Below are 13,286 nucleotides of genomic sequence, written 5' to 3'. Positions count from 1 at the left end.
TGGCATACGCTATCTCCTTGCTCTCAGGACAGTCTCTGGCCTGGGCCACGGTCATATGGGAGCAGCAATCAGAACGGACTCAGTGAGGTTCTCAAGGATGAACTGGCTTCCCCTGACACTCTGGATGAGTTTATCGTTCTGGCCATCCGGATTGACAACCGGCTTCGGGAACGCTGTCGCGAGAGGACGGAGGGGTTCTGAGTTATTTCCAGTGTTTTGCGTTCCGCTGAGGGAGTCGACTCTTTGTTTGTTCCACTGCCTTAAGCTGTGTCTGCTTGTCCTGTACCCCGTCAGAATTCTCCTTCAGAGGAGCCGATGCAATTGGGACGCACAAGACTTTCCGCTCTGGAGAGAAGGTGCAGGATTAACAAGCAACGTTGTCTTTACTGTGGACAGTCTGGACATTTCCGTGCCTCCTGTCCTGAGCTGATCAGAAACAGGATGACTCGTCAGTAGACGGGAGAATACTTGCGAGTCAGATACAGTCTCCAGCTGCCGACACGGTACGCACCTTGCTTCTGGCCAACCTGCAGTGGGACAATGGGCAGATGAACATTCCTGCTTTCATAGAATCTGGGGCTACCGGCTGTTTTCTGGATCGTTTTCTGGATACATTAGCTCGGCAACAGGGGCTGCCTCTCACTAAGCTGAACAATCCGTTGTCGGTCACTGTGCTGGATGGTCAACCCCTAAGGTCTGGGAAGGTGAAGCAACTCACCATGCCTATTCAGCTACAAGTTCTGGATTATCATGTGGAGTTTATCCAGTTATATTTGGTCTCCTGAGCTTCCCCTGGTTCTTGGACATCCGTGACTTTCTATGCATAATCCTGAAATTGACTGGCCCTCGGGAAGAGTTCTGGGATGGAATCCTTCATGCCAGTCCACCCACCAGCAACTCTCTCCACACCATTCCGGCCCTGCTTGTCTGGAGGCTTCCGATTCTCCTGTTCCCCCGGCTGGGGGTGACAAGCCTGATCTTTCCCACATACCTTGGGAGTACTGGGATCTGGGTCAGGTCTTTAGCAAAGAAGGGCCAGCGAACTGCCTCCTTAGAGATCCTACGATTGTTCCATCAACATCCTGCCCGGCACCACCTCTCAGAGAGGAGGGCTGTATTTTCTCTCAGGTCCAGAGACTGCAGCCATGAACAGTTACAGTTGAAGTCAGAAGTTTACATACACTTAGGTTGGAGTCATTAAAACTTGTTTTTCAACCACTCCACAAATTTCTTGTTAACAAACTATAGTTTTGGCAAGTTGGTTAGGACATCTACTTTGTGCATGACACAAGTAATTTTCCCAACAATTGTTTACAGACAGATTATTTCACTTAAAATTCACTGTATCACAATTCCAGTGGGTCAGAAGTTGACTGTGCCTTTAAATAGCTTGGAAAATTCCAGAAAATTATGTCATGGCTTTAGAAGCTTCTAATAGGTTAATTGACATCATTTGAGTCAATTGGAGGTGTACGTGTGGATGCATTTCAAGGTCTACCTTCAAACCCAGTGCCTCTTTGCTTGACATCACGGGAAAATCAAAAGAAATCAGCCAAGATCTCAGAAAAAAATGGTAGACCTCCACACGTCTGGTTCATCCTTGGGAGCAATTTCCATACGCCTGAAGGTACCATGTTTATCTGTACAAACAATAGTATGCAAGTATAAACACCATGGGACCACGCAGCCGTCCTACCGCTCAGGAAGGAGACGCGTTCTGTCTCCTAGAGATGAACGTACTTTGGTGCGAAATGTGCAAATCAATCCCAGAACAACAGCAAAGGACCTTGTGAAGATGCTGGAGGAAACAGGTACAAAAGTATCTATATCGACAGTAAAACGAGTCCTATATTGACTTAACCTGAAATGCCGCTCAGCAAGGAAGAAGACACTGCTCCAAAACCACCATAAAAAAAGCCAGACTATTGTTTGCAACTGCACATGGGGACAAAGATCGTACTTTTTGGAGAAATGTCCTCTGGTCTGATGAAACAAAAATAGAACTGTTTGGCCATAATGACCATCGCTATGTTTGGAGGAAAAAGAGGGAGGCTTGCAAGCCAAAGAACACCATCCCAACCATGAAGCACAGGGGTGGCAGCATCTTGTTGTGGGGGTGCATTGCTGCAGGAGAGACTGGTGCACTTCACAAAATAAATGGCATCATGAGGCAGGAAAATATGTGGATATATTGAAGCAACATCTCAAGACATCAGTCAGGAAGTTAAAGCTTGGTCGCAAATGGGTCTTCCAAATGGACAATGACCCCAGGCATACTTCCAAAGTTGTGGAAAACAAAGACAAGGTATTGGAGTGGACATCACAAAGCCCTGACCTCAATCCTATAGAACATTTGAGAGCAGAACTGAAAAAGTGTGTGCGAGCAAGGAGGCCTACAAACCTGACTCAGTTACACCAGCTCTGTCAGGATGAATGGGCCAAAATTCACCCAACTTATTGTGGGAAGCTTGTGGAGGGCTACCCGAAACATTAGACCCAAGTTAAACAATTTAAAGGCAATGCTAACAAATAGTAATTGAGTGTATTTAAACTTCTGACCCACTGGAAATGTGATAAACGAAATAAAAGCTGAAATAAAAAATTCTCTACTATTATTCTGACATTTCACATTCTTAAAATAAAGTGGTGATCCTAACTGACCTAAAACAGGGAATTTTTACTAGGATTAAATGTCAGGAATTTTGAAAACTGAGTTTAAATGTATTTGGCTAAGTTGTATGTAAACTTCCAACTTCAACTGATTATTCGGTCGTCCACTTAAACCGCAGGAGCAGGTTTTTTCTTTGTTGGAAAGAGGCATGGGGGATTACATCCCTGTATCGATTACCTGGGTTTAAATAACATTACCATCAAGAACCATTACCGTCTTCCTCTTATGTTGTCAGCCTTTGAGAGACTCCAGGGAGCTACGGTTTTCTCAAAATTGGATTTACGGAACGTGTACAATCTGGTGCACATCAGACAGGGAGACAAGTGGAAGATAGCATTCAACACGCCAAATGGACATTATGAGTACCGTGTCGACTTACAACCGCTCCAGCCGTTTTCCAGGCCCTTGTTAATGATGTGCTGCGTGACTTCCTTAACCAGTTCGTGTTTGTGTACCTTGATGACATCCTCATCTTCTCCAGGTCCATGGTTGAACACATCCAACATGTTCGCCAGGTTCTACAAAGACTCCTCTCTCACCAATTGTTCGTGAAGGCCGAAAAGTGTGAGTTTCACGTTCCACATATCTCCTTCCTTGGGTACATCGTGTCTCAGGGCTGTGTATGGATGGACTCCTAAAAGGTAGAAGTGGTGGTCAACTGGCCGCAACCCAGCACAATCAAGCAAGTCCAGCGTTTTAGGGTTTTTGCTCATTTCTACCGGAGATTTGTGAGAGACTTTACTTTGGTGGCTGCGTCATTGACAGCGCTCACCAAGGGCAACGCTGGGCATGTAAGCTGGACCCCTGCTGCTGAGAAGGCGTTCCAGAACCTGAAACGTTGGTTTTCTTCTGCACCCATTCTAGTTCATGCGGGTCCTTCTCTTCCCTGTGTGTTAGAGGTGGATGCCTCTGCCGTTGGCGTGGTTGCAGTTCTGTCTCAGTGCTCGGCTAAAGACCAAAAGCTTCATTCCTGTGCCTTCTTCTCCAGGCGTCTCACTCCAGCAGAGAGGAACTATTATGTCAGCAATCGGGAGCTGTTTGCAATCAAAATGGCTTTGGAGGAGTGGCGGCACTGGTTGGAGGGTTTGGAACATCCATTCATGGTTTGGACTGACCACAAGAACCTGGCCTACATCCAGGAGGCTAAATGCCTCAGACCCCGACAGGCTCGTTGGGCTCTTTTCTTCACTTGGTTCAGATTCACATTATCTTAATGTCCAGGGTCTAAGAACGTGAAGCCGGATGCCCTTTCTCGCCAGTTCTCCAGCTCCAGTGAGGATTGGCAGCTTGGATCCATCATCCCCAGGTCGCTCATCCTAGCACCAGTGTCCTTGGGTATAGAGACTGTAGTCTAGCACCAGTGTCCCGGGGTATAGAGACTGTAGTGAGGGAGGCGCAGGGTAGGGAGGCAGTTCCTGACGGCTGTCCATCTAACAAACTTTTCTTCCTCTTGAGGCACAGTCCAAGGTACTTCAGTGGGCTAACTCTGTTTCTGAGTTTCTGAGGAGGAGGTTTTGGTGGACCTCTGAGGAGGCGGAAACCCGGACCTTTGTGGCTGCCTGCCCGACATGCATCCGGAACAAGACTTCTCGTCAGCAGCCTCTGGGGCTTCTTCATCTGCTGACAACACCTCCTCAACCCTTCATCACAGGTTTTCCATCCTCAGAGGGCCACACTGTCATCCTGGTCATTGTGGACCACTTTTCCAAGGGGGCACATTTCATTCCACTGCCTAAGCTTCCATCTGCCCATGAGACTGATCAGCTACTTATTCAGCATGTTTTCCGCCTTCACATACTTCCTCTGGACATCGTCTCCGACCGGGGCCCCCAGTTTGCCTCCAGATTCTGTAAGGCGTTCTGTACTCTTCTGTACCCTCAGTCCAACGGTCAAACGGAGTGGGTGAACCAGGATCTGGAGACCGCCTTACGGTGCAGTGTGTCTGCCAACCCTGCCACTTGGAGTCAGCATATTCCCTGGGTGGAGTATGCACACAACACTCTCCAGTGTTCCTCCACCGGCCTGTCACCATTCCAGGTTTTGTTACGGATACCAGCCTTCTCCGTTTCCAGATCAGGAGAATAAGTGCCGGTTCCATCCGCTCAACGTCTCATCTCTCGTTGCCGCCGGACCTGGTAGTGGCTAACCATATGATGGATTGCGGTCTCTCCTTTTCCATAAGAAACAAACATGTAAATATGTAATTCATTTGGGTGAACTATGCTATCCCTTTAAAATAGGACCATAGAAAATTCTGCCTCGAGGTAGCTCTCCAAGAGGGTTGGCTACCACTGATCTATGTTTACAAATACTGGGTGTTTCTACAAATTACTCCACATTTATGATAAGTCTAATGAATATCAATCTTCAGGTGGTTGAGACTGATTTGTAAAACATTTCCATCATCTTACTCTAGGCACTGGGCTATATTATATTGTCATATGCTGTCAAAAGGATGCATTCTGTGACTAATTAATTTGTTGACAATTATGTGTACAAAACAGAGCTACAAGTTGCCTAACTACTCTTTTGACAGTTGAGTTCATCAACTTAGTTCAGAAGATAACAAACATGCCTGTCCAGTCTGCCAGTGGCTGTCTGCTTGACTCTATTCATGAGGGGTCTTTCACTACATTTATAAACTGCGTGGTTTGAGCCCTGAATGCTGATTGGCTGACAGCCGTGGAATATCAGACCATATACCATGGGTATGACAAAACATGTATTTTTACTGCTCTGATTATATTGGTAACCAGTTTATAATAGCAATAAGGCACCTTGGAGGTTTGTGGTATATGGCCAATATACCACGGCTAAGGGCTGTGTCCAGGCATAGCCTGTGTCATGCCTAAGAACAGCCCTTAGCCGTGGTATATTGGCCATATACCACACCCCCTCATGCCTTATTACTTAAACGCGCACCTACTAAACCAAATCACAAGCTTCAATCTGCCGCTTTTCACAGTGCAGTGGCAGGAAAATGAATAAGAAAATAGAAGCAGTACTTTTTTCAATGCCTGAGAAATAAGAGGTGTGGTGCGTGAAGAGGGTCAAATGAGTGAGAGTTGGCAGCACTGAATCAATATTTCAGTTGTATGAAGGCTTAAAAATCCTTCTTAAGCCTATCTCCTCCCCATTATCTAAATTGATTGAAGTGGAAGTAAATGACATCAATAAGGGATCATTGCATTCATCTGGATTCACCTGGTTAGTCTGCCATGGAAAGAGCAGGTGTTCCTAATGTTTTGTACACTGTGTAGTAGACGATCCATGATTCAGAACGTGAGTGGATTACCGTGAAAACAACAGGCGAGCGAACATCTTGGAAGCAGTCTTATTACCTCAGTGAACTGAACACACGAATCTTCTGGAAATTACCCATCGTCGTGACGTAAACGCACGCAGTGCATTGTGGGATTCAAAATGGAGTTTGTTATCAAGATGTCAGCTGAAACGTCCCGTCTCGGACTTATTTAACGCATTTTATTTAAATGTCAAGTTGCTGTTTTTCGCACACGTACCAAACAATGCACTGTATGGGATTGGTTTGTTTCGCTAGGGCCGCGGTTGGTCCAAACTCTTTACTTCGACTCTACTCACGCAATTTCAATGCTAGAAAATGTTCCGATCGCCGGTACCAGTGGACAGGTGCTTGGTGCCCAGCAGGATGGACCAACATCAATAATTACAGTCAGGAAGCACGTAAGAATGTATTGGGACAGTATGTTTGCTATCATCTTCCACACAGGACCTTACTGAAAGTTCAAGGGCACGATACAAGATCGTTTCTTCAAGGTATTGTAACCAATGACATGGAGCTCTTTGCAAAAGAGGAACAGAACGTTTTGTATGCGCACATGCTGAACGTTCAAGGAAGAACACTGTATGACATTATCATATACAGGTAATGCCTTATTGTAACAGCTACATCTTGTTTACAGTCAGGCTAGCCATAACCTCCATTGTGGGCGTGGCTTGCTTATCTAACTACTAAGTTTCACATGGAAGTTACTGTGCAGCAGTTAAGACTGTTTCAATTAGTTACTAGAAACCCAGGCATGGTATACATTTGAAGCACTCCCACATGATGGCTGACATGTTCTTTCTTTTATTGTTATTTAGGTTGAAAGAAGCAGAAGCGGGTTGTGGTGTTCTGGTCGAGTGTGACACCACCATAAAGGACGTCATTTTGAAACATTTGAAGGTGTACAAAATCCGCCGGCAGGTGAAGATCAGCACCTGTCCAGAGCTTTCTCTATGGGCTGTGTTGCCTCAGGGAACAGCCCCAGGCCACGAGAGGCCTAAGCCAGATCTCACTGCCCCAGAAAAAGCTCTGATGTGGGAGGAAGATCCGAGAACTGAAGCCATGGGCTGGAGGTTGGTGGTGGACAACAAAGTCGATCCTCTGGAAATGATTCCATGGTGTCAGCAAGGCGACTCAGAAGAGTACCACAGGCACCGCTATGCAATAGGTAGGATCAGCCAACTAGAGGTTTAAGTGGTTTGCTTGCCTCATCTAATACTATGTGGTGTAGCCAACTCTATGGTTGTATATTGTCAACTACTGGGTTGTTTGTCATGCCATATACAATAGAACAGTTGGTTGCAGCATACGGTATGGGGTGGCAGGTAGCCTAGTGGTTAGAGCGTTGGACTAGTAACCGAAAGGTTGCAAGATCAACTCCCAGAGCTGACAAAGAAAACATCTGTCGTTCTGCCGCTGAACAAGGCAGTTAACCCACTGTTCCTAGGCCGTCATTGAAAATAAGAATTTGTTCTTAACTGACTTGCCTAGTTAAATAAAGGTAAAAAAATAAATAAATGGCTAGCAGGGCTGTTGGATTGAAATGATTCCTGTAATCACCCTATATTTCTCTTAGGACTTCCTGAGGGGGTGAAGGACCTTCCTCCCGGGGTGGCTCTTCCTCTGGAGTCCAACCTGGTCTACATGCAGGGCATCAGCTTCAGTAAGGGCTGTTACATTGGCCAGGAGTTGACCGCCAGGACTCATCACACCGGGGTGGTGCGCAAGCGTCTGATGCCTGTACGCATGTCAGCACCAGCCGAAGGCCTGGAGGAAGGAGTATCGCTACAGACCCAGTCTGGCAAGCCAGCCGGGAAGCACAGAGCTGGGGTTGGAGAGCTGGGCCTGAGCCTGATCCGCCTGGCTCACGCTAAAGAGCCACTGACACTCAAGGCGTCAGAGGACACCACAGTGACTCTAGAGGCCTCCGTGCCAGACTGGTGGCCCAAAGACACTAAAGCAAAATGAGGATAGAGGTATTTATTGACCCCCAACAATATGAAACATACATATGTTCAAAAGAGCCATAGAATTTCAACATGGATAGGGTCCATAGTTACATCTTCTCATTCCAAATCTATCGAATACAGTATTTCACTGGTACCACTAGCAACCATGTCTGACATAGCTTTACTTTGTTTGCAGTATTGAAATTGCTTTAGACTTCCTGAAATTATAATTTGCGTATCTTCCTTGACACTATGCTGTTTGTCAGTTGTGCACCACCATTTACTATCTATTGTCAGAAATATTACTATGCATCTCTGGTGTAATAAACATACAAGGACACAAACTATGGATGTTTCTCATTTTCTCAACATCTTTCACACAAAACATCCATAAACGTATGTATTTCAAGACATCAGGCAAGTCATTTGGGCTACCTATCTCTGAAACCAAAGCCTTATCAACCAAATGTATTGATAAAGATGCTCAGAAAGGGATACAGTGGCCTACTCCTGGTAAAGGGAGTGCTGCCCCCTAGTGGAGTGTATGGTTTCTTTAATCTGCAGCAGTAAACTTTCAGGTTTCTTATTTTTTTATTTCACCTTTATTTAACCAGGTAGGCTAGTTGAGAACAAGTTCTCATTTACAACTGCGACCTGGCCAAGATAAAGCAAAGCAGTTCGACACATACAACAACAGAGTTACACATCGAATTAACAAACATACAGTCAATAATACAGTAGAAAAGTCTATATACAGTGTGTGTGCAAATGAGGTAGGATAAGGGAGGTAAGGCAATAAATAGGCCATGGTGGCAAAGTAATTACAATATAGCAATTAAACACTGGAATGGTAGATGTGCAGAAGATGAATGTGCAAGTAGAGATACTGGGGTGCAAAGGAGCAAGATAAATAAATACAGTATCGGGATGGGCTAATTACAGATGGGCTATGTACAGGTGCAGTGATCTGTGAGCTGCTCTGACAGCTGGTGCTTAAAGCTAGTGAGGGAGATATGAGTCTCCAGCTTCAGTGATTTTTGCAGTTCGTTCCACTCATTGGCAGCAGAGAACTGGAAGGAAAGGCGGCCAAAGGAAGAATTGGCTTTGGGGGTGACCAGTGAGATATACCTGCTGGAGCGCGTGCTACGGGTGGGTGTTGTGTGAGCTCAGAGTTGAATGGTCCAGTTTCTTAAAGTCTTTGCAGAGCATGCATTCTAGAATGTGAGCCACCCTCTGCAGGTCACAGGCAGCGTGGTGAGGTCCTAACGTGGTCAGGGTATCTGAAAGGTGCAGGGGGTAATTTGAGGTGGCGTTTCCAGAGCAAGAGCTCAAGAAAGACATGCGGTTGTCAGTGATGATCTTTAGGAAAGAGGCAAACTCCCTGTAGTCAATCCCAGAGCAAGACTTCATGATGACCTGGAAAACAAAAACACTTTAGTTACTACAGACCACACAGCTTTTTAAAAATAAATCTGCTTTTGACATACAGTATCTCCAAGTGTTCCTCCACTCCTCTATCTCCCTCTGGACAGCAGACAGCTCGTTCTGAAGAAACTGCCACATAATGTACACATTGCAGCCATTCAATCAGTTATGGTTGATAGAGATGGTGTCTTCCTGCAGGATTATGAGACAAAAATGGGGTTATTACAGTTCAAAATTAGCCAGATGAGCTTATATGTGCTTAACTGGCAATGATTTGTAAATAAGCTCTTGCACCACATCCAAACAGCAGCACTTAGCAAATTATAAACCTGATGGTGCCAACCACAGAGCACAAGAATGATCTCCCCCGCTTCCTGAATGATCTCTAGTGGCTGGCAGGCCTCAGAGTGTGGGAACTGCCCCTTGTCTTGAAGCATGGGGGTAGTGATGTCATAAGCAAGGTTGCCATGGCTGTCTCGTAGAAACTCTTGGCCGGGGAATATAGGAGACATTTTTTCCTGCCACAGATATTCACTGACCAGCTGTAGGAGCGAAATGCATCAGTGTGGAATGGCATCCTATAGTGATGAGAGAAACAAGCACATGATGTTAAGGGAGAGTGAGATAAGAGGATATCCATATTAGGGTCTATAATGAAATATGTTTTGTTATACCATGAGTCTTTGGGTCCCATGTAGACGAAGCGGTAGTCGTCCACCTCCAAGGTATTCCAATACTCATTCAGCCAGTCAGAAGAAAAGAAGACTGGGGTGGTGTAAACATGTTCAGGAAAATCCCTGTGGCAGACAGGAGGATACAGTTGAGCAATGTCTAAATCAAATCAAATTTCACATCAAATCAAATTTTATTGGTCACATACACATGGTTAGCAGATGTTAATGCGAGTGTAGCGAAATGCTTGTGCTTCTAGTTCTGACCATGCAGTCATATCTAACAAGTAATCTAACAGTTTCACAACAACGACCTTATACACACAAGTGTAAAGGAATGAATAAGAATATGTACATATAAATATATGGATGAGCGATGGTCGAACGGCATAGGCAAGATGCAGTAGATGGTATAGAGTACAGTATATACATATGAGATGAGTAATGTAGGGTATGTAAACATTATATAAAGTGGCATTGTTTAAAGTGGCTAGTGATACATTTATTACATCCAATTTTTTCTAGTGGCTAGAGATTTGAGTCAGTATATTGGCAGCAGCCACTCAATGTTAGTGATGGCTGTTTAACAGTCTGACGGCCTTGAGATAGAAGCTGTTTTTCTAGTCTCTCGGTCCCAGCTTTGATGCACCTGTACTGACATCGCCTTCTGGATGATAGCGGGGTGAACAGGCAGTGGCTCGGGTGGTTGTTGTCCTTGATGATCTTTTTGGCCTTCCTGTGACATCGGGTGGTGTAGGTGCCCCCAGTGATGCGTTGTGCAGACCTCACTACCCTCTGGAGAGCCTTGCAGTTGTGGGTGGAGCAGTAGCCGTACCAGGCGGTGATACAGCCCGACAGAATGCTCTCGATTGTGCGTCTGTAAAAGTTTGTGATTGTTTTTGCTGACAAGCCAAATTTCTTCAGCCTCCTGAGGTTGAAGAGGAGCTGTTGCGCCTTCTTCACCAAGCTGTCTGTGTGGGTGGCCCATTTCAGTTTGTCCATAATGTGTATGCCGAGGAACTTAAAACTTTCCACCTTCTCCACTACTGTCCTGTCGATGTGGATGGGGGGATGCTCCTTCTGCTGTTTCCTGAAGTCCACGATCCTCTCCTTGGTTTTGTTGACGTTGAGTGTGAGGTTATTTTCCTGACACCACACACCGAGGGCCCACACCTCCTCCCTGTAGGCCATCTCATCGTTGTTGGTAATCAAGCCTACCACTGTAGTGCCATCTGCAAACTTGATGATTGAGTTGGAGGCGTGCATGGCCACGCAGTCGTGGGTGAACAGGGAGTACAGGAGAGGGCTGAGAACGCACCCTTGTGGGGCCCCAGTGTTGAGGATCAGCAGGGTGGAGATGTTGTTTCCTACCCTCACCACTTGGGGGCGTCCCGTCAGAATGTCCAGGACCCAGTTGCACAGGGCGGGGTCGAGACCCAGGGTCTCGAGCTTAATGATGAGTTTGGAGGGTACTATGGTGTTAAATGCTGAGCTGTAGTCGATAAAGAGCATTCTTAAATAGGTATTCCTCTTGTCCAGATGGGTTAGGGTAGTGTGCAGTGTAGAGGTTAACCGATTAATCGGAATGGTCGATTAATTAGGGCCGATTTCAAGTTTTCCTAACAATTGGAAATCGGTATTTTTGGATGCCGATTTGGCCGTTTTTTAGTTTTTTTACACCTTTATTTAACTAGGCAAGTCAGTTAAGAACACAATGACAATTACAACAATACTGAATGAACACTTATTTTAACTTAATATAATACATCAATAAAATCAGTTTAGCCTCAAATAAATAATGAAACGTTCAATTTGGTTTAAATAATGCAAAACAAAGTGTTGGAGAAGAAAGTAAAAGTGCAATATGTGCCATGTAAGAAAGCTAATGTTTAAGTTCCTTGCTCAGAACATGGGAACATATGAAAGCTGGTGGTTCCTTTTAACATGAGTCTTCAATATTCCCAGGTAAGAAGTTTTAGGTTGTAGTTATTATAGGAATTATAGGACTATTTCTCTCTATACGATTTGTATTTCATATACCTTTGACTATTGGATGTTCTTATAGGCACTTTAGTATTGCCAGTGTAACAGTATAGCTTCCGTCCCTCTCCTCGCTCCTACCTGGGCTCAAAACAGGAACACATCAACAACAGCCACCCTCGAAGCAGCGTTACCCATGCAGAGGAAGGGGAACAACTACTCTAAGTCTCAGAGCGAGTGACGTTTGAAACGGTATTAGCGTGCACCCGGCTAACTAGCTAGCCATTTCACATCGGTTACACCAGCCTAATCTTGGGAGTTGACAGGCTTGAAGGGGTGGGTGTAATTTGTGGAACGTTCCAACAGGAATTTGTTCCTAAAAACGTAAAGTAAAAGGTTGCCAACCAACAACGCATACAAAGTAGCAACGCATACAAACCTAGCTAACTAGCTGCCGAATAGGCATCAACTCACCACGTAGCTTATTCTTAATGTTTGTCCATAGGTAAACAGACATGTGAGGAGAGACATTTTTCAGAATAAACGTGATGAGTGAAAAACGCTATGAAATAGACCACTCCCTACCCGGTATCTTATTCTGCCGCTATACAACTTTGTATGCGTTGTTTTTTGGAAACCTTGTTATTTACGAAGTTTTTGGAATAGATTCCTGTTGGAACATTCCACAAATTATACCCACCCAGGTTGAAGTCATAAACAGCGCAATGCCTGAAGCACAGCGAAGGGCTGTTTGAATGAATGCTTACGAGCCTGCTGTTGCTTACCACCGCTCAGTCAGACTGCTCTATCAAATCATAGACTTAATTATAATATAATAAACACACAGAAATACGAGCCTTAGGTCATTAATATGGTCAAATCCGGAAACTATCATCTCGAAAACAAAAGTTTTTTTCTTTCAGTGACATACGGAACCGTTCCGTATTTTATCTAACGGGTGGCTAAGTCTAAATATTCCTGTTAGGCATTGATGTATATGGTTAGGTACATTGGTGCAACGATAGTACTTTTTTTCGCAAATGCGCTTGTTAAATCAACACCCGTTTGTCGAAGTAGGCTGTGATTCAATGAAAATTAACAGGCACCGCATCGATTATATGCAACGCAGGACACGTTAGATAAACTAGTAATATCATCAACCATGTGTAGTTAACTAGTGATTATGTTAAGATTATAAGTCTAATGCTAGCTAGCAACTTACCTTTGCTTCTTGCTGCCCTCGCGTAACAAGTAGTCAGCCTGTTAATCCTTGTGGAGTGCAATGT

General features: G+C 44.9%; 1 protein-coding gene across 2 annotated transcripts; it reads left to right on the top strand.

Annotated features, from left to right (window-relative positions):
• Positions 1 to 6,044: 6,044 nt before the first annotated feature.
• Positions 6,045 to 8,268, top strand: iba57 (iron-sulfur cluster assembly factor IBA57). 2 transcript variants are annotated; one of them, XM_045694216.2, is made up of 3 exons: positions 6,045 to 6,466; positions 6,794 to 7,143; positions 7,552 to 8,268. In XM_045694216.2, the coding sequence occupies exons 2-3, from the start codon at positions 7,008 to 7,010 to the stop codon at positions 7,941 to 7,943; spliced, it is 528 nt and encodes a 175-aa protein (XP_045550172.1). In that variant the 5' UTR covers positions 6,045 to 6,466; positions 6,794 to 7,007; the 3' UTR covers positions 7,944 to 8,268. The 2 variants fall into 2 exon arrangements, with proteins under 2 accessions (XP_045550172.1, XP_013996060.1); XM_014140585.3 differs by having other exon boundaries at positions 6,050 to 6,575.
• Positions 8,269 to 13,286: the final 5,018 nt, after the last annotated feature.

This window comes from Salmo salar, chromosome 14 (genome assembly GCF_965601325.2).
Source record: "Salmo salar chromosome 14, fSalSal1, whole genome shotgun sequence".
Lineage (NCBI taxonomy): Eukaryota > Metazoa > Chordata > Actinopteri > Salmoniformes > Salmonidae > Salmo > Salmo salar.
This window is presented reverse-complemented; position numbering and strand designations above follow the sequence as displayed.